General features: G+C 41.6%; 1 protein-coding gene across 2 annotated transcripts in view; it reads left to right on the top strand.

Annotated features, from left to right (window-relative positions):
- Positions 1-19141, top strand: part of SEMA5B (semaphorin 5B) — a 347995-nt gene that overhangs the window by 300108 nt on the left and 28746 nt on the right. For both annotated transcript variants that reach the window (XM_056861450.1, XM_056861451.1), the window contains exons 14-18: positions 3909-4052; positions 4561-4708; positions 6349-6574; positions 15532-15750; positions 17505-17675. In XM_056861450.1, the coding sequence (XP_056717428.1) occupies positions 3909-4052; positions 4561-4708; positions 6349-6574; positions 15532-15750; positions 17505-17675 (908 nt within the window). The remainder of the gene's footprint in view (positions 1-3908; positions 4053-4560; positions 4709-6348; positions 6575-15531; positions 15751-17504; positions 17676-19141) is intronic.

Below are 19141 nucleotides of genomic sequence, written 5' to 3'. Positions count from 1 at the left end.
AAAAAGATTAGCTCATAACATAAAGGCAAATTATAAGGCGCTTGGGATTATTAATTATGTATATTTTAACATTTATTAGTCAGAACTGTATAACCCCTCTCCTTCATTCTTTCAAAGTAGCTTACAAATTTCAACATTAAAAAGACAAAGATTTTTATGTATTTAAATATAGTAAGTTATATTATTATTAATAATACTTATATAGAACTTAATGCTATTTATATATAAGACTTATATCCCACCCTTCTTATTAAAAGCACTTGACAGCTTTAAAAAAACATAGCAAACAAATAAAAACAATTTAATGTAGATAGGATAAATTAAGTAAAGCAAGCAATAGTGAGCAGTTGCAGTTGAAAATTCTGCCACAGCCCATCCACATCTGGCTTTAACAGGAACTATTAAAAACAGCCATAGTCAAAATGATAAAAATAATAAAATAACAGCACTGATAAGAACCAAAACTTTAAATGGTCAAGAATAAGGAATTTTTGGGAGAGGGTTCATTTAGCCCCCTTCAAGGACCCTCTTGAAAGAATGGTTTTAACCAGTCTCTGGAAGGCCATCAATGACAGGGACAACTGTGGAGAAGACCCTCTTCCAGCCCAAGGCCATTTAGCCCTTTAAGGGTCAGGACACTACCTTGAATTGAATCCAGAAACAGACTTCTGAACACTGGCTCCCACAGTGAAGTTGTTGTGGCATGGGGAAGATGTGGCCCCCACAACATGTCTAAGTCAACACCCTTGCAGCCACATTCTGAACCAGTTGGTTTTTCAAGACCATTTTCAAAGGAAGTCTCACATGAAGCTTGTTACAGTAGTCCACTTGTAATGGTACCATGTGTGACGGAAGTCAGGTCTGCCAGGAACAGTTGCTGCTATAAAAAGCATTCCTGGCTACTTTTGCTATCTGTTTTTAAGCAGCAGGGCAGGATCCAGAAGCATCGTCAAGCTACACACCTAGTTCAGCTGAGCAGGGATATGAATAGTTGTGTAGTCTGTTTCTAATATCTTATGTGATATTTTAGCTCCTCATGTTTCATACAGACATTTCTACAGATGGTAGAATTTTTACTATGTGGAATCTTCTTGTCTGCAAGAAACAAAATAGACATTTAACCATTGCCAAGAGTATGATCTCGAAAGTATAGGACAACACAAGAGTCGCCTGTAGAGAGTAGATAAGGAATGCATTCAGTGTTAAACAGCCATATGATTGTCTTAAAGTCATCATAAGCCTAAAATTTCCATTTTAACTGACCTCATATGGCATTGTGATGTTATCATTACCACTTTTAAATAGAGAGTTTTAGTAACAAGAAAGATTAAGATTGGAAATGCCACAATGCTAATTAAAACCTTATTGAGAACTGTCTGCCTTTGAATACAAATCAACTCTTCCTCTTTTTGAAGTCTTAATCTTCTGGACAAGATTGGTACATATACAGTAGAACATCATTTATCTAAATGCCCTGGCTACTATCCAAAACATTTCACTAATCAGATGTTTGGACAAACAGATGTGTTGTTTATATAGGTTTTATAGTTACACAACAAAGAAATTGTAATTTTAAAAATATTTTATGTAACTGAAGTTTGGATCCTGGTGTTTCTTTTTCTCTGTTTTTCTCCCTTGCTTACGTCAGTTATGTAAGATTCTTGTGATATAAGATTTTGATACCATAACTTTCCAAATATGTAGTACAACACAGGCAAGGCATGGGTTAAGACACAGCTGGAGTCAAAGTACTTTTTAATTTCTCTTCTCCCTGTGAAGGGAAAATAAAATACCCACCCCTGTTCTAAAGTCAGCTGCCAAGAGAATGAGAGAGTAGATAACAAACTTGAAATGTGTGAAGGCTACTCAGGGTTTAATTTTAATCTTTTGCCACAACCGGTGCCCTGCCAGAAATCAGCCAGTTGCCAGGCACCTTGATTAGTTCAGTCAGTTCTTTGAACATCAACACATCTGTTCACCAGCTCAGCTTTCATGTAAAAGGAAAATTTCTGGTGTGGATTTTTTGAGAATGAACCTTAGAAAACGGCTGACATCAGTCGATCCAGATCAATGACATATGGAGAGAAGGAAGTCAACGTGGAGGGGAAACTACAAACAGTGGGTCTTGGAAGTGGGTGTAACTGTACGTGAGATTTCTTTTCAGCTGACATAATTTTCTTGTTATAATGAAAATACATACCTATTCGAGGCATAGGGGATACCTTCACAACCTTTATCAAAAGACTTGATCACGAGTAATTGGATTGGTTGTTGCTGTCTCCAATTTGTTGGATGGGCCTCAAAGTTCATGCATAGTTTGGGGATTCAGTGTTCTGCCAAATGGCAAAGGAAAGGGCCAAAATGAACAAAAAATCAACAAGGTTCAGGTTAGAGGAAAAGCAGTAACTGCTAAAAAGGCTGAGAAATACTACGATGAAAAGAACACATGAGCATGGGCTTTAGCAATCTGACCATATTCATGCTACACAGCACCAAATCTGGTGCTACTCCTAGAGGCTATAACAGAATCATGCAAATACAAGGTTAAAAGAAATGTAGATGTCCATCTAGTATTCATGCTTAGGTAAGCCTAGCTGAGGTTTTAAACTGGTAGTGGGCTCATGTTGTGATGTTGTTCAGTAGCCTCTAGTTTTTAGTTTTATATTACTGGTTTGAAAAATTTCAACCCATTCTGAGATTTGAAGATGGATGACATAGAAGGTACAATAGATAAATGTGTACATGCTTATTAATCTTGATCGTGTGCTGCTGATCTTGGCCTGCAGTCATTTTGGAATCAGAGGCATCTTGTCAAGGTTTTAGGGAGATCAGGACAGCTTTAATCTTCCATGCCCTCCCCAGTTTAACTATTGCCATTCTAATATCTGTTGTATTTGCTCCCTCCAGTTTTTCTGTAATCCCACTAGGAATTATATAAAGAATGCAAATTTCTGAATAATGGGCGTGAGCTTGTGAGCTCTCCGGCGTTTTTGGCCCCAGTCAGCAATAATGTGTTAGTGTCAGCAGAATACCTTTCATTCCTGGAAACAAACAAACAAACAAACAAACAAACAAACAAACAAAGAAGGTCTTTTTGTTAGCCAGAAGTTCTGCCCTACCTTCGGTGATTCTAGAAGCCAGATTCAAGAGGTTACCAAGATCAGAATGGGGGCGTCCCTGTAAGTCGGATGAAGTTGAGTCTATTGCGCACGTTTTCTTCAGATACGCTTTCTATGAGGAAGCAAGATTTAAGTTTATTTCCCCTCTCCTTAATCTAACACAGGACAGCTCTGAGGAAGGGAGGTTGAGGAATCTCCTATGGGAAGGGTCAGCCGAGTCGATGAAACAAGCAGCTAAATTCTGTGCTGCAATATACAAGATCCGTCAGACAAAGCGGGGGCTTGGCAATCTAACCTAAAACGGAAAATGTTATATTAATCTGAGGTTTTCAGCTAATAGTAATTTGTTTAATTTATTTAAGAATTATGTATCCCATAGTTTTAGATATTGTATCTTTTAATTTTATCTTGTAATTGATATGAATATTTTAATGGCTTTGCCGTATTAATGAATCTGAATAATGGGGAATTGGGAAGGTAGGTTTGGACTGCTTCAGTCCTTATTATGTTTAGTGGAAGCTTAAAATTCACTTGTAGTGAAATTGCCACAGATTTTGTTTTTGTTTTTCCCAGAAAAAGAAGTAGACACACTTAGAAAATTCTAACTCTAAATCTCCATCCATTTCTTGGATTTAACTGCAGTAAGATGTGTTTGATAGAACTGGCCAGGTTCTGCAACCTGCTGGCGTTCCATAGCTAGTGGTATTGGATTTAGCATAAAGTCGGGAAGAAATTAATTAACCCAGATGCCGTGTTTTATCTCTCTTCCTTCCCCCTCCCCTCTGTCAGGAATGGAGCTTGGACACCATGGTCGTCCTGGGCCCCCTGCAGCACTTCCTGTGGGATTGGCTTTCAGGTCCGTCAGAGGTCGTGCAGCAACCCTGCTCCGCGATACGGAGGCAGGGTCTGCGTCGGACAAAGCAGAGAGGAGCGGTGAGAGTCGTTCCCCATCCCTAACCGTCTATCAGACTTGTTGGCTCAGAGCTCTGTGTTATTTTTTTGAAGGATGCATAAGTAGCATTGACTAGTGACTCGTCCCAGTAGAACGATACACATCCAGTTTTGCAGTAGGTAGTCTATGGGTCTTACCTTGCTGTCCTACACTTAGCGAGCAGTTAGTAAGTAAAGTTCTATCGAGGCACCTGACAATACTAGTTTTGTGCTGTTTCTTCATTGCTCTAACAACTCACCATTTTTAACTATATCCAAACCCTCTCCCCTCCCCCAGATTGGATACTGACATTGTGCTTTCCTTGTGGTGCTGAAATTTAGTTCCTAGTCAGCCTGGTGTTAGCGTTCTGGAAAGGTGACTTCTTCCATGTATGAATTGTTCTTTAAGAAGTCATTTACAACCAGCAATCCTCTGCCCTGTGGATTCCCCATGAAATTGACTTGGATTATTGTTGTTTTTTCCCCTCCCTGCAATCCCCCCCCCCTTTAGGTTCTGCAATGAGAACAGTCCTTGCCCATTACCCATTTTCTGGTCTTCATGGGGCCCTTGGACTAAATGTAGTGCCAATTGTGGTGGAGGGGTGCACTCAAGGCAGAGGTCATGTGAAAATGGAAACACCTGTCCTGGCTGTGCTGTGGTATGTGTTTGTTTGTTTGTTTGTTTGTTTGTTTACATTCTTCAGGTTGCTGATGGTCAGAGTGCTGGTAAGGGAGACAAAGAGCTTAAAGAATAACAGGACGTTGGCTGTGGACTTAGGAAACTGGGTAGCAGGGGCACGTGGTGAACATCCTCCTACAGCTATAGGATTTCCAGACATAAAAATGTTTCGTGTTGTCAGCTCTGTGTGACTCCAATGCATGCCTTGTCTTTAAACTCCTGGCTGGACAATAAAATACACCATTCCATGAATTCTAGATCTAGGGTGAAGGAGGGCCACAACAGATGTGACAGAGATCACAGATCTCCATCAGTCTGTCAAAAGTACTTTGTGTGCTTGCGCAGCCCGATTTAGATTAGTGCTGTGTGCAAAAGGAAGAGTAGATTTATTTATTTATTTATTTGGATACCTTTTTATTGAGATCACTTGGGGATCCAGAGCAGTTTGCAACATCGTTATCAGGCTAATGAGAGAGAGCGTGTGACTGGCCCAAGGTCACCCAGCGATTTTCCGTGACAGAATGGGGTTTCGAACCTGGGTGTTCTGAATCCTAGTCCAGACCTGCAACCACTGTAGCACACCAGCTTCAACCCCTTCTTGGTTTCACTGTCTGAAACTGGAATTCCCATTCTACTATTAGCAATTTTAAAGGAAACAGGTTTTTAAAGGGATACTCTTTTCCCTGCTAATAATAATTTGGGAAGCCCAGTTCTGACTAGCAAAAGCAAATGGAAATTGAAGACTTCAGTCCCTTCTTCCTTTATAGTCCTGATCCAAAATGCAGCTGCACATACGCACTCACAATTTATCTTAAGGAGGCTGAAGGAGATCTCTATCACTTAAGTGTGCCACTTGAGGACAGCATGGCCATGGAATCAAACCTCGTCCTCTAATGTCACTGACTAGGACCCCAGTAGGGTGACTGCGGCGAAGGTACACAATAAAATATAGAGTATCTCCAACCCTGTTATCACACACTCACTGCTCACCATTATTTTGCTTGTTAATAATAACTTCCAGATTCTACTGTGTGTGTTGCATTATATCTGTGGCCTCCCTTGAAGTAAAAAAAACCTTGGTCTGGCTGAACCCTTCAGAGTGATTGGGGGGGGGGGAGTGCTCACATGAGAGAATGCCCCTACATAGGAAAATGTTTTCCTCTACATAGAAAACTAAATATCAAGAAAAAAGCTTCTAACTTAGCTTTTGCCCCTGTCATCTGGTTTTCTCTGTGCAGGGAATATTTGTTTTATGAGGAGCATTCAGTCTTCTGAGTGGTACAGTTGAAGCAAAGTTTCTCACTTCACTGAGAATAAGGCCTTTGCCTGCCAGATGTGTGCATGTGTGTGCGATATGCAAAACATCTGTATGAGCTTGCCATCTAAGTGTTGCATTCTAGTAATTAAAACATTGGGAGCAATAAGCAGCCATGCTTAATATGCCTTCTGAGCGTTGCTTCTGCCAGAATTGTTTTTCTTTTTTAATCAAATATTCAGTAATTTATTGACAGTGGGTAATCATTCCTTATATTAGTATGCAACAACACAGTTCAATGGGAAGACTGCATCTCCTCAACCAAATTTATAAGGATTGTTTTCTCTCTTTCTTTTCCTTTATAGGAATATAAAACCTGCAGCCCGGAGGCCTGCCCAGAAGTACGAAGAAATACACCCTGGACACCGTGGATGCCCACCAATATTACCCAGAGTGGTGCACGCCAGGAGCAACGCTTCCGCTACACCTGCCGTGCTCAGCTTTCTGACCCCCATGATCTCCAGTTCGGTAGAAAGAAGACAGAAAGTCGGTTCTGCCCAAATGATGGCTCAGCAGTTTGCGACACTGATTGTGCGTCCTTGCTTGTAGACAATCTGATCACCAAGCTAAGCTTCTTATTGTTGGGGATATGAGGGGATGAAGCATAGGGCTGAACTAATACTGGTCTCTGTTGATAGCAACAGAAGATTTCAAAATCAACACAATGAATCTGTGGGCCAAATGACTTCTGGTTTTTAAAGAGTTGGGTTCCCCAGACCCCACTAGGGTTCTGCAGCCACAGCAACCACAGGGAATGACTCTTCAAAAATAAAGGAGAGCCCAAAGGTTTGGACCATCGCCACAGGGGAGGAAGAGCTTCTGCCTCCCCCACCCCCAACAATTTTCCTATGTGAAAACAGTGCCAGGGGAGAGTTATTACCCCCCCCTTTTTTTTGCTGCTCCACATGGACACCATACTCCACATGGAACAGCAAAAATTAGGAAATTACTCCCATCCAGCACTGTTTTGGTGTGGGGTAAATGGCAGGGGAAGGGGAGTCATTCATCTCTGTGCAGTGGCATTCCGAGCTCTTGGGCTTGGCTTTATTTTTTAAAAGCCATTACCGTGTGGCTGCAGGAAACACAGACCCAACTCTTTAAAAACCTGAACATGTAGTTTGGCCCTGTGTTAAGTGAGGCTGTGATAGAAAAGTGTCGTGGAATCTTAGGGGCACACATACCCTGCAAGCATCGCATCAGTTAGAGGGGATGCCTAGTTTTAATTTCATTATTTACTACGATGCCGTTAAAGTGCAGCCCCAACAGTATGAGAGCAACTTCAACATAAAGCAGTCCCACCCTGTACAGGAAATTATATGACCACATGGTTCAGTCTGATCACAAGAGCCAGCTGAAATTGAATCTGTCAAAGACCGAGGTCCTGTGGCTAGGCTGGGGAGATCCAGGGTTAGGACACCAGCTTCCAACTCTCGACAGTGTGCAATTAACACCAGCACTAACCGTCAGGAGCCTGGGTGTGATGTTGGATTCCTCCCTTTCGATGGAGGTTCAGGTCACAAATGTAGCAAGAGTGGCATTTTTCTAAGCAGCTGGTGCCCCACCTATCTCGCCCTGACCTAGTCACAGTGATCCATTCAACCGTCACCTCCAGGTTGGACTACTGTAACTCGCTCTGTGCAGAGCTACCCTTGAAGCTGCTCCAGAAACTCCAGCTGGTCCAGAATGTGGCGGCGAGGGTCCTTACGGGGACTCCTTGGAGAGCTCATATTCAACCGGTGCTCTGCCATCTGCTCTGGCTCCAGATTGAGTCCTGGATCAGGTTCAGGGTTCTGGTACTGACTTTTAAAGCCCTAAACAATCATGGGACCATTGTCCTGGTGGGACCGCCTCTCCCCATACACACATCCCCAAAGAGCGTGCACCTCCAAAGACCACTTACTGATGGTCTTTGCCCAAGATGTATCTGGCTGTCCTCAACCAGAGCCAGAGCCTTTTCAGCTCTGGCCCCAGCCTGGTGGAACTCTCTATTGAGTGAGACTTGGGCTTGGCTCAATTCCTCAAGGCCTGTAAAACTGAGATATTCCACCAGGCCTAAGGTTTAGTACAGTGATGGTTTTCATCTTAAATGGCCTCCCTACACTATCCCTGTAGTTGTTCACTTTGTACTTTTCCTGTTCCTGTCCCTCCCCTTCCCTCCCCCCCCCCCCTTTACTGGTTATTCCTTGATTGGTCATCCCTGGAATTGTTATTCATGGTTTTTAAAGGTGCCATCTGGAATTTTGAGCTAGTAAGGTTTTATATTTATGTATAGTAAGTATTGTAATTCAGCAGTATCGATGGTTGTTAGCTGCCCTGAGCCTGACTGTAGTCGGGAAAGGGCAGGATAGAAATCAGATAATAACTAAACAAACAAACAAATAAGAAATTTGATCACAGAATTGATTTCTGCACCTCAGTAAGTGTAAGAAGTTAGAGCAACTGGATTCCATGCAAAAGAGCAACTGGATTCCATTAAAAGACCCACACGATCTGGTTTGCTCATGTTGATGTGTGTGTTAAGTGCCATCAAGTCACTTCCGACTCATGGCCACCCTATGAATCAATGTCCTGCAAAAGGTCCTTTCATTGACAGCCTTGCTCATGCTCAGGTCTTGCAGACTGAGGGCCGTGGCTTCCTTTATTGAGTCAATCCATCTCATGTTGAGTTTTCCTCTTTTCCTGCTGCCTTCAACTTGTCCTAGCATTATTGTCTTTTCCAGTGAGTCTTGTCTCCTTATAATGTGACCAAAGTACGATAGCCTCCATTTAGTCATTTTAGCTTCTAGGGAAAGTTCAGGCTTGATTTGATCTAGAACCCATTGATTTGCCTTTTCGGCATTCCATGGTATATGTAATTCTCTTCCAGCATTACATTTCAAAGGAATCAACTTTCTTCCTGACAGCCTTCTATCATGTCGATAAGACTGTTCATTTTCTTTCTTTTTTTACCATATTTTGATTTCCAATATTCCGTGTGTTATGAATGTGGTCCATTTTGTTCTATGGCCAGTTTGACAGACTAGCACAGGGGTCCCCAACTTTTTTGAGCCTTTGGGCACATTTGGAATTTTAACACCATTTGGTAGGCAGGGCAACAAAATAGCTGCCACAAAATAGCTGCTACGGGAGCTGGAGCCAGCCACAAAATGATTGCCGCAGCTTCACTTTAGTCCAGTTCAGTTCAATTCAAAAACCTTTATTGGCATAGCGAGTCATTCAGGACATTCTATGGTTAATCAAATAATAAAATATCAATAGACATAGGTAAAATGGAGAATGCCGAAATAAGATGAGTTTGGAATACATATAAAACAGGTATCTAAAATAGACAAATGATGATATCAGCTATTGTATTTTTGATTTGATCTTAATCATTGATTTGATCTTAATCATTAATAAAATATCAATAGACATAGGTAAAATGGAGTACGCCGAAATAAGATGAATTTGGAATACATATAAAACAGGTATCTAAAATAGACAAATGATGATATCAGCTATTGTATTTTTGATTTGATCTTAATCATTGATTTGATCTTAATCATTAATAAAATATCAATAGACATAGGTAAAATGGAGTATGCCGAAATAAGATGAATTTGGAATACATATAAAACAGGTAACTAAAATAGACAAATGATGATATCAGCTATTGTATTTTTGATTTGATCTTAATCATTGATTTGATCTTAATCATTAATAAAATATCAATAGACATAGGTAAAATGGAGTATGCCGAAATAAGATGAATTTGGAGTACATATAAAACAGGTATCTAAAATAGACAAATGATGATATCAGCTATTGTATTTTTTATTTGATCTTAATCATTGAGGCATACTTCGAAAAGATGGCTACTGTTTCTGTAATTTCTGGATCTTAACCATTCATCAGGAATCTAAAAAAGGGAACGAGGAAAAGAATTCCTGTTCACAATTAACGGCATTAAAAGTTTGGTGCTTAAATCGGCTCACATTTCACACGCCAATAAAATGTGATGAACGGAATCTATCTGATTCATGCCGCAACAGCAAATTCTCCTTTCCAAGGGAGTATTATTAAATCTCCCAAATAAGACCTCCGACGGGAAGACTTCACTTCAGTAACACAGTGTAGATTTTTGTTCTGTGGTAGCAGCTGCAGCGAAAGGAACGTTTTTAAAAAATTTGCACAGCCAATCAAATCTCCAGTAGTCAATCGGAAGCCTTGCGGGGCAAAAGCCTTCCTGGCCCCACCCACTTCCTAAAAACACTTGGAGGGCACCAGAATAGATTCTGTGGGTACCGTGGTGCTCATGGACGCCTTCATTGGGGACCTCGGATTAGCACTCCTTGGAAAGAGGTCAAAGTTCTGTTTTGTGAGAGGAAGCAATGCTAGTCTGTTCTGTCTCTATGTGGGTTTCTTTATGTGTCACTTAGCCAGTAGAAGCCCATTTCCTCTTCTCACCTTTCTACCTGCTTCCCGAAATACTTTGGGAAGTTTCTGAAATTCTTGGACAGTCTTCCCCAGAGAATTCACAGTGGGTAGCCGTGTTAGTCTGTTTGCAGTAGTCAAAAAGGGCCAGAGTCCAGTAGCACCTTAAAGACTAACACAAATATTTTCTGGTAGGGTATGAGCTTTCGGGAGCCACAGCTCACTTCTTCAGATACAGCTAGAATGTGAATCCATCGGTCTTTAAGTAGAGGAACAGTATGTAAATGTGAATAGCAGGCTTGATGGGATTAGGTGTGATGGGATTAGGTGTGATATGCAGAAGAGTCTGTGATGTCCAGGGGAGAGATGGGTGTGGAGAAATCAGCATTGGTAATGGGCCATGAATGCAAGGTCTTTATTCAGCCCAGGTAAATGCATTGACTTTAGTTTGAATATCAACTGTAATTCAGCAGTTTTAATAAAAAAATTAATAAAAATTAAAGAGCAAGCCAGCAGATAATCAGTAAAAAGGAAAGTGGCATAAATATTGCAGTTTGAATTAATTCCCCAGAGAAGTGTTGGTTAGAAATTCTTTCCTAGAACCTCTGGCTGAAACGCTAAAGAGTCTGTTATGAGGCAGAAATTACCTGGTATATAAAGTAATTCCAGGCCAAAACGACACAGCAGTGATAATTCAATCTTCCTGCTCTCTTCATTTGGATAGAGACCTCTTACTAGCATGTGCTTCCTCTGTCCCTCCCCCAAAAATCCGATACTCTGGCCACCCCTTTCTGATTTATATGGTACCGATGGCTTATGTCACTAGCAGTGGTTGTGATTGCCCAGTCATGAAGTTTCAGTTTTCAAAAGAATGTGAGCCCAGCAGTAGGAGATCTCATGCTTGTGTTGATGCCTACTTAGATGACACTCCTGGGCGGAGCTGCTTCAGAGCCCAAGGAGCCATATTGCCTATGCCATCTTTGATAGATGAGAGCCATTGTATCCATTTTAACTAGTAGCCATGAATACCCCTTTCCTCCATGAACATGTCCACTCCCCTCTTAAAGCCTTCCAAGTTGGCAGCCATCACCACATTTTGGGGCAGGGAGTTCCACAATTTAACTATGCGTTGTGTGAAAAAATACTTCCTTTTATCTGTTTTGAATCTGTCACCCTCCAGCTTCAACAGATGACCCCACGTTCTAGTATTATGGGAGAGGGAGAAAAACTTCTCCCTGTCCACTCTCTCCAAACCATGCATAATTTTATAGACCTCTATCATGTCTCCCCTCAGCCGCCTTCTTTCCAAGCTAAACAGCCCTAAGCGTCTTAACCGCTCCCCATAGGACAGTTGCTCTAGTCCCCTAATCATTTTGGTTGCTCTTTTCTGCACCTTCTCAAGCTCTGCAATATCCTTTTTTAGGTGTGGTGACCAGAACTGCACACAGTATTCCAAGTGTGGTCTCACCATAGATTTGTACAAGGGCAGTATGATATCAGCAGTCTTTCTCAATTCCTTGTCTGGAAGATCCTGGTTCAGCTCCACCCCCCCGCCAGTAGAAGTTGGCTGGGCAACCTTGGGCCAGTCACTCACTCCTAACCGACCTCATATGATCTGAGTATAAAGTGGAGGAGAGGAGAAAGCTGCATTGGGTCCCCATTGGGGAGAAAGGTGGGGTATAAATGAAGTAAATAAATGAATCAGTGGTTTGAGACAAAGCACTTTATGGAATGTTTGAGGCCCTGCTTTGTCACCCTTTGTCATTGTAAGAAGAAGCCTTCTCAAGTAATCTTGTTCTTCGTTATTTTTTAAAGAAATACTTTATTAATGTTTTAATGATATCAGCAACTACTAAATCAATTGTGAAGTATAAGTACCATCTCAGAATAGCATAATTTGAAACAAAAAGCAACTTACTTAAAGTAGCATTCAACTCATGTGAAACAGAAAATATGTAAATTGAGGACATCAGAAGACAAAGAAAACACCAGGGAAAGAAGCACTAAAAAATCACGCATTTTGCAATTACATTAAAGAAACCCTTCTATTACTCAAACTGTGACAAGCAATCCAAAACCTAACAAAATGAACTCAAATTATTGCTGTTGTAGAACTATTTTATTCTGCTTCCTTTCTGTAATAAATAACTTTTTATTTTAATAAGAATTTTGTGCCTACATCATTTGGTGACCTGCTTTCCTGAAAAGAGCTTCATGCTCAAATTAAAACTGGAAGCAATTTTTTTCCCTTGGTCAGACAAGTAGGCCCTGCCTCAAAGCAGCTCTTTCTCATGGTTTGTGTTTATTTAGGGGGTTCCAAGGTACCTGGCCTGTCCTGGATAGCCCCAGGCTAGCCTGATCTCGTCAGATCTCAGAAGCTAATCAGGGTCAGCCCTGGTTAGTATTTGGGTGGGCCATAGGGTTGCCAGGTCCTCCCTGGCCACTAGCAGGGGGTGGGGGCTTAAGGTTACCAGATCCAGGGTGGGAAACTCCTTGAGATTTGGGGGTGGAGCCTGGGAAGGACAGAGACCTCAGTGGGGTACAATGACATAGAGTCCACACTCCAAAGCCTCCATTTTCTCCTTGGGAACTGATCTCTGTAGTCTGGAGATGAGGTTTAATTCCAGAAGATCCCCAGGTTCCACCTGGGCGCTGGCATCCCAAATGAACAACCTCTAAGGAATACCGGGGTTGTGACACAGAGGCAGGCAATGGCAAACCACCTCCGAAGTCTCTTGCCTTGAAAATCCTGAGGGGTCACCACAAGTCAGCTGTGACTTGACGGCACACACACACAAAAGGTGCCTGAACAACCTCAGTGGTGGCAGTTACAAAATATTCATCTTTGCTAATAAGTTTGGACTGAATCCTTTGCTTCCTGTTCGGCTGCACCTAAAAGCAGTTAAAAGGGATGGGAAGGGGTAAGAGGAGTAGGAAGTGTTGGATTGTGAGGGCTTCGTATGCCCAAATCCTTGTTAAGTTAGCAGAGTGCACAAAGGCTATTGTGCGCAGAGAAGCTCATCCAAACCTCTGTGTGTGCCAGGAACAAAACTGCTAGGAGCCTTTTGTTGGTTTAACTAATATACTTCATTTATTGTAGGGAATCCATTTCTGGACAGGACAGAGTAAAATATAGTTCCCTATCTATTCTAACTAACTAGGTTGGAGGGAGATCCAGGACATGCGTCCTTCCCTCATGGTGGCAAGATGGAGAAGAGGTGCTTGTATGTGTGAGGAGGTGGAGAAAGAAACAGGAAGGAAGGAAGTTTTCCCTAAGAGTAGCAATCTACACATCAAAGGGATAGTTCAGAGCAGTAGAGAAAGGTTCCCCCAGTGTCTTGTCCCCTCTGTCTCTCTGACTCACTAGTCTTGTTCCCCTCTGGAGTCTGAGGTTAAGAGACAGCGCAAAGTCCTTCACTTCCAACAGAAAGCATCTAGGGTCTCTCGGCAACTGAGGGACAGTGATGCGAGTGAGAATATTGCTGTGGTCCTTTCTAAATATGATATTTTACTTCAGGAATGAAGGACAATATCTATATGTCCCATTGAGTATTCCCCATTATATATCTAGCTGATTTTAGAGAGTGAAATCTGACGCCATAGATGAGTGCGCATACCCTTTAATTATGCATCCTTAACCTAGATTAACCACCATTCCTGGGTTCTATACTGTATTAGAATTTCATATACTTCTAAAACCACTGACACAAAGACATACACTGTAAATCCTGAGAATAAACCCCAAGCATCTGGATCTGTCTTCATTTTCCAGCGAAGACAAGAGAGTTTTTTCTCTCTCTTAAGAACCTGGAATGTCTGTCTAACATGTGGTTTGATGCTATGATCCGTTGATTATTTGCAGAGTACCTAATGTAGGACTAATGTCCTTGTGCCAGGATCCAACCCCAACACCTGCCAGAGCAGCAGCCATTGGCTGTACTGCTCTAGCTGTTGTTTTTTCTTCTGAATGAAGTGGGATGCGGGGGTAGTTTTAACGAAGTTGGGCATGGAAGGGTGTTGTGATGCACACAGTGTTTGGTGCATTAAGTATAGTTTGGAATAGAAAAAAGATGTGTAAAGAATTTCACCAAACATTAAAAGTTATCCTCCTTTTTTCATAACTGTTGCTACTGAGCTGCTGCTGCCACCATCCCCATCACTTCATGTGACATATAGGGTTGCCAGGTCCCCCTGGCCACTGGAAGGGGATGGGGTAGTAGGGTCACCAACTCCAGGTTAGGAAACTCCTGGAGATTTGGAGATGGAGCCTGGGGAGAACAGGGACCTCAGTGGGAAACAATGCCATAGAGCCCCCACCCTCCAAAGCATACATTTTCTCCAGGGGAACTGACCTCTGTAGTCTGTAGGTGAGGTGTAATTCGCTGGAAAATATTGCTCTGCCCGTCTGAGAAATGAATGTGACTTTACGGTTTTTGTTACATATTTGAATGTACCTTTTAAAATGTTTTAAATTATATTTATGGAGTATTATATGTTCTGCATTATGCACTGAAGTTACTTTGAGGCCATTTGTCTAGAACAGTGGTTCCCAACCTTTTTTTGACCAGGGACCACTAGGACTTTTTTGTTCGGTGCAGGGACCCCAAGGTTCAAAATAAAAATTCTGAGAATTTGAAAATAAACTAATCATAACTGTTAGTTAAACATTAAACTTAGAATAATATTTGAATATATATTTTTATAATAGAGAACTTTTAATTGAAAATATTAATTTATTATGGGTTTATAACTTTGTTTCGCGGACCTTAATTTAGTTCTCGCGGACCCCTGGGGGTCCATGGACCCCTGGTTGGGAACCAGTGGTCTAGAAAGTATAATAATAGCAACAACAATAATGCTTTAATTAACAATGAGTAGAATCCTAAGTATTATGCACAATGTGGACCAGAGAGACTACTCACTGTGGCAGTGGGACAGGAACATTCAAGGGAGAACAGAGTTTGATCTACCAGAAGCCAAGGTAATGAGGAAGAAACAAACTCTGATTCAGGTGGTCTATAAATGAGTGTCTATGTGTGTTCATGTGATTAATTCCCCTACTCTTCCACCCCAAGCTCTAGTTGATGACCTTTTGAAAAGTGGCAAGACCTCTGTCCGGATTATCAATGGTGGCTGGTCCTTTTGGGGAGGTTGGTCGTCTTGTTCCCGAGACTGTGAGCTGGGTTTCAGAACCAGGAAGAGGACATGCACTAACCCAGAGCCTAAAAATGGTGGCCTACCTTGCATAGGATCAGCAATGGAATATCAGGACTGCAACCCTCATCCATGTCCAGGTGAATATAATTACTTCTTCCTCTTCCTGCTACACCATTTCATTTGTGTCAGCAGCGCACTAAGCGCTGATGTGTGCTGTGAAGTTGTGCCATCATAGGGCATATTTGCAGTGGCACTTTTATCCAAGGCGATTGTCCACTGGCTTCATAGCCATGTTCAAATGTTCAAGAGAGAAATCGGAACCACTTTGTGAATGTCACTTTTAAAAAGCGATTCTTTGTCATACTGTTACTGATTCTAGCTCCTGATCTGTCAGAATGGCAGTGGGGTAGGATGTAGTTTTAGAGTAAAAACAAGATATAGGAGTTGCAGAGGGTCCCACACCAGCTGCCTGAGTCAGGCTTCAGACTGGGTAAATTAAAGGCTGGTTTACCATTGTTCTTGCCCTCTTCTCCCCACCCCATGCTTCAAGGGAGCTGCCTTCCTTAATTTCATTAATTTAAACTTCCATGAGTTGCCTTATTTTTTTTTTTTTAATCCTCAGTTTTATAATTGAAAAATCGGTTTAGGGATTGGGGAAGAATGGCTCTGTCAGCTGGTTTCTACAGTTTGTACACGGAACTGGTATGTTCGTAGGCGATAGTTTATTTTGGATTTAGTACAGAGAGGGGTGATCCCAAATAGGCTTCATTTCAGTAAAAATGTAATCTCTCTCTTCACCTGTAGCAAAAAAAAAAAAAAAAGGCTATTCAGAATTAGTATATCTTGAGCTTAGAAAGCAGTTAACTGACTAAATTAGGGCCTTTAACTTTTGTCCTTCTTTGTGGGCATGACCCTCTTGTGTTTGAGAAGGGAATCATCTTCATTATGAATTTTACCCCCCACCACCACTACCAATATTGAAAATGTTGTTGCCTGGTTAACTTGTTTTGTTTTCATGATACTGTTACTTACAGGTCTGGAACACTTCTAACAGCTTCTTCCTTCATTTTCTTATTAAAAATCCGAAACCTTTTTAGTTGTGTTACTACTAGAGTTGCCACCCTTCAGGTGGTGGCTGGAGATCTCCCAGAATTACAACTGGTCCCCAGATGACAGAGATCAGTTTCTCTGGAGAAAATGACTGATTTGGAAGTTGGTCTCTATGACATTATACCCTGATTAAGTCCCTCCCCCCCAAACCCCACCCTCCCCAGGCTCAACCCCAAAATCTCCAGTAGGATTGCCAGGTTCCTCTTCACCACCGGCAGGAGGTTTTGGGGCGGAGCCTGAGGAGGGTAGGATTTGGGGAGGGGAGGAACTTCAATGACATAGAGTCCAATTGGCAAAGTGGCCATTTTCTCTAGGGGAACTGATCTCTATCAGCTGGTGATCAGTTGTAATAGCAGAAGATCTCCAGGAATTTCCTAACCCAGAGCTGGCAGTCGTAGTTACCACCACTAATACTTTTAAAAATGACCTAATGATCATCTTCCTTGCCTCTCCTGTGAGAGGGATGCACACTAGGGAAGGGAAATTGAAAGTAGAACCTATTAATCCTTTCTGTTTATCCTTTTGGGTTGTATAGTTGTCCATTTGGGGACTCTGCAGGACAAAAAGGGCCATTGATGTGGTTCTGGGTTGGGGGAAGAAGTTGTAGACACTGGTGTGAGCAAAGTGTACTTGTTCTCCATACCAAATATGATGCTTCCTAAAATGCCCAAGGTTTCTGTCGTAATTTCCTGCTCCTTCATTCTTGCAACAGTCCCATGATTTTTGGCTGAATAAATACCAAAACAACAAATCTCTCCATTTTTAAAAAAATAATCCATAGTGAAAGGATCATGGTCCTGCTGGACTCCGTGGTCTCAGTGCTCAGCAACCTGTGGTGGTGGACACTACCAGCGCACTCGAACCTGCACCAACCCGGCACCTTCTAATGGCGAGGACATCTGCATTGGGCTGCACACAGAGGAAGCACTGTGCAATACTCATTTGTGTGAAGGTAGTACTGTCTGAGTTTCTTTAGTTCGCTTTGATGGAGAAAAATAGTTAAAATCAGAAGATATTATTCAGAATGTTTTTGCATTTTTGGTGCATAAAATCTTAGCACAATTGCAAATGCTAAGACCATTTTCAACAAGTCATTGAAGTTGTGTTGACTAGCCAAATAAATATATCATCCTGTCCGTATTAAAGGTCTCTTTTAGCTCTTTTAAATACCCCATGACTTGGTACTTTAAATCTTTTCAGATCAGTTTTGTTAACTGCTTAAAGACCAAGGTGGATATTGTGGAGACCAAAATGCTGTCTTATTTTTTTGGTTGTTTTATTGAATGGATGAGACTTTGTGGTAGCATAAACCAACTATATAGAATGCAGCTGACAATGTATTATTGAGCTGTAAATCATGAAGGCCTCTGCCATTTCTTATGATGCGTTAGGCAAACCATAGTCTCAGCCTCCAAACTATAATATGAAGATACTAATAGAATCATAGAATCACAGAGTTGGAAGGGACCATCAGGGTCATCTAGTCCAACCCCCTGCACAATGCGGGAAACTCACAACTACCTCCCCCCACACCCCCAGTGACCAGAAGATGGCCAAGATGCCTTCCCTCTCATCATCTGCCTAAGATCACAGAATCAGCATTGCTGACAGATGGCCGTCTAACCTCCTCTTAAAAACCTCCAGGGAAGGAGAGCTCACCACCTCTCGAGGAAGCCTGTTCCACTGAGGAACTGCTCCTAATGTCTAGACGGGAACTCTTCTGATTTAATTTCAACCCGTTGGTTCTGGTCTAACCCTCTGGGGCAACAGAAAACAACTCGGCACCATATATAATACTTAAATATCTTACAGGGATGTAAAAAAGGATGACAAGGAGGGGCCTTGGGTCAGTGGTTGAGCATCTGTTTGGCATGCAGAAGGTCCCAGTTTCATTCCCTGGCATCTCCAGTTAAATGGACCAGGTAGTTCCTGAGACCCTGGAGAGCTGCTGTCAGTCTTGAGTAGACAGTACTGACTTTGATGAACCTTGATGGTCTGAATCAGTATAAGGCAGCTTCATTTGTTCAAGATAATATGTGTGAAAGCCGGCATTGTTTAATGGTTAGAGTTTTGGACTAGAACCTGGGAACTTCCACTCTGCCATGGAAGTTCACTGGTTGAGTTTGGGCTGAGTTTTTCAGCCTAATTGTCTTCACAGGGTTTTTGTTGTGAGAATAAAATGTAGGGAGGAGGAGAGAACAACGCTTTCGGTACACATTGGGGAGGAAAGCAGTGTCTAAATAGTAAATAACTACGTTTTTTTAAATATTGGAAAGCACAATGCAAATACTATTATTACTGTATCATTTTATTTATTTGAAGTGTTTATATGCTTTATCTTTACTACATAAATAGTACTAATGCTTACAGGGCAGATAAAACATAAAATTTTTATATAATCAAATAACAGTAATAATC

Source organism: Euleptes europaea, chromosome 15 (genome assembly GCF_029931775.1).
Source record: "Euleptes europaea isolate rEulEur1 chromosome 15, rEulEur1.hap1, whole genome shotgun sequence".
Taxonomy (NCBI): domain Eukaryota; kingdom Metazoa; phylum Chordata; class Lepidosauria; order Squamata; family Sphaerodactylidae; genus Euleptes; species Euleptes europaea.
Note: the sequence above shows the minus strand (reverse complement) of the source record. Positions and strands in the feature narration are given on the sequence as shown.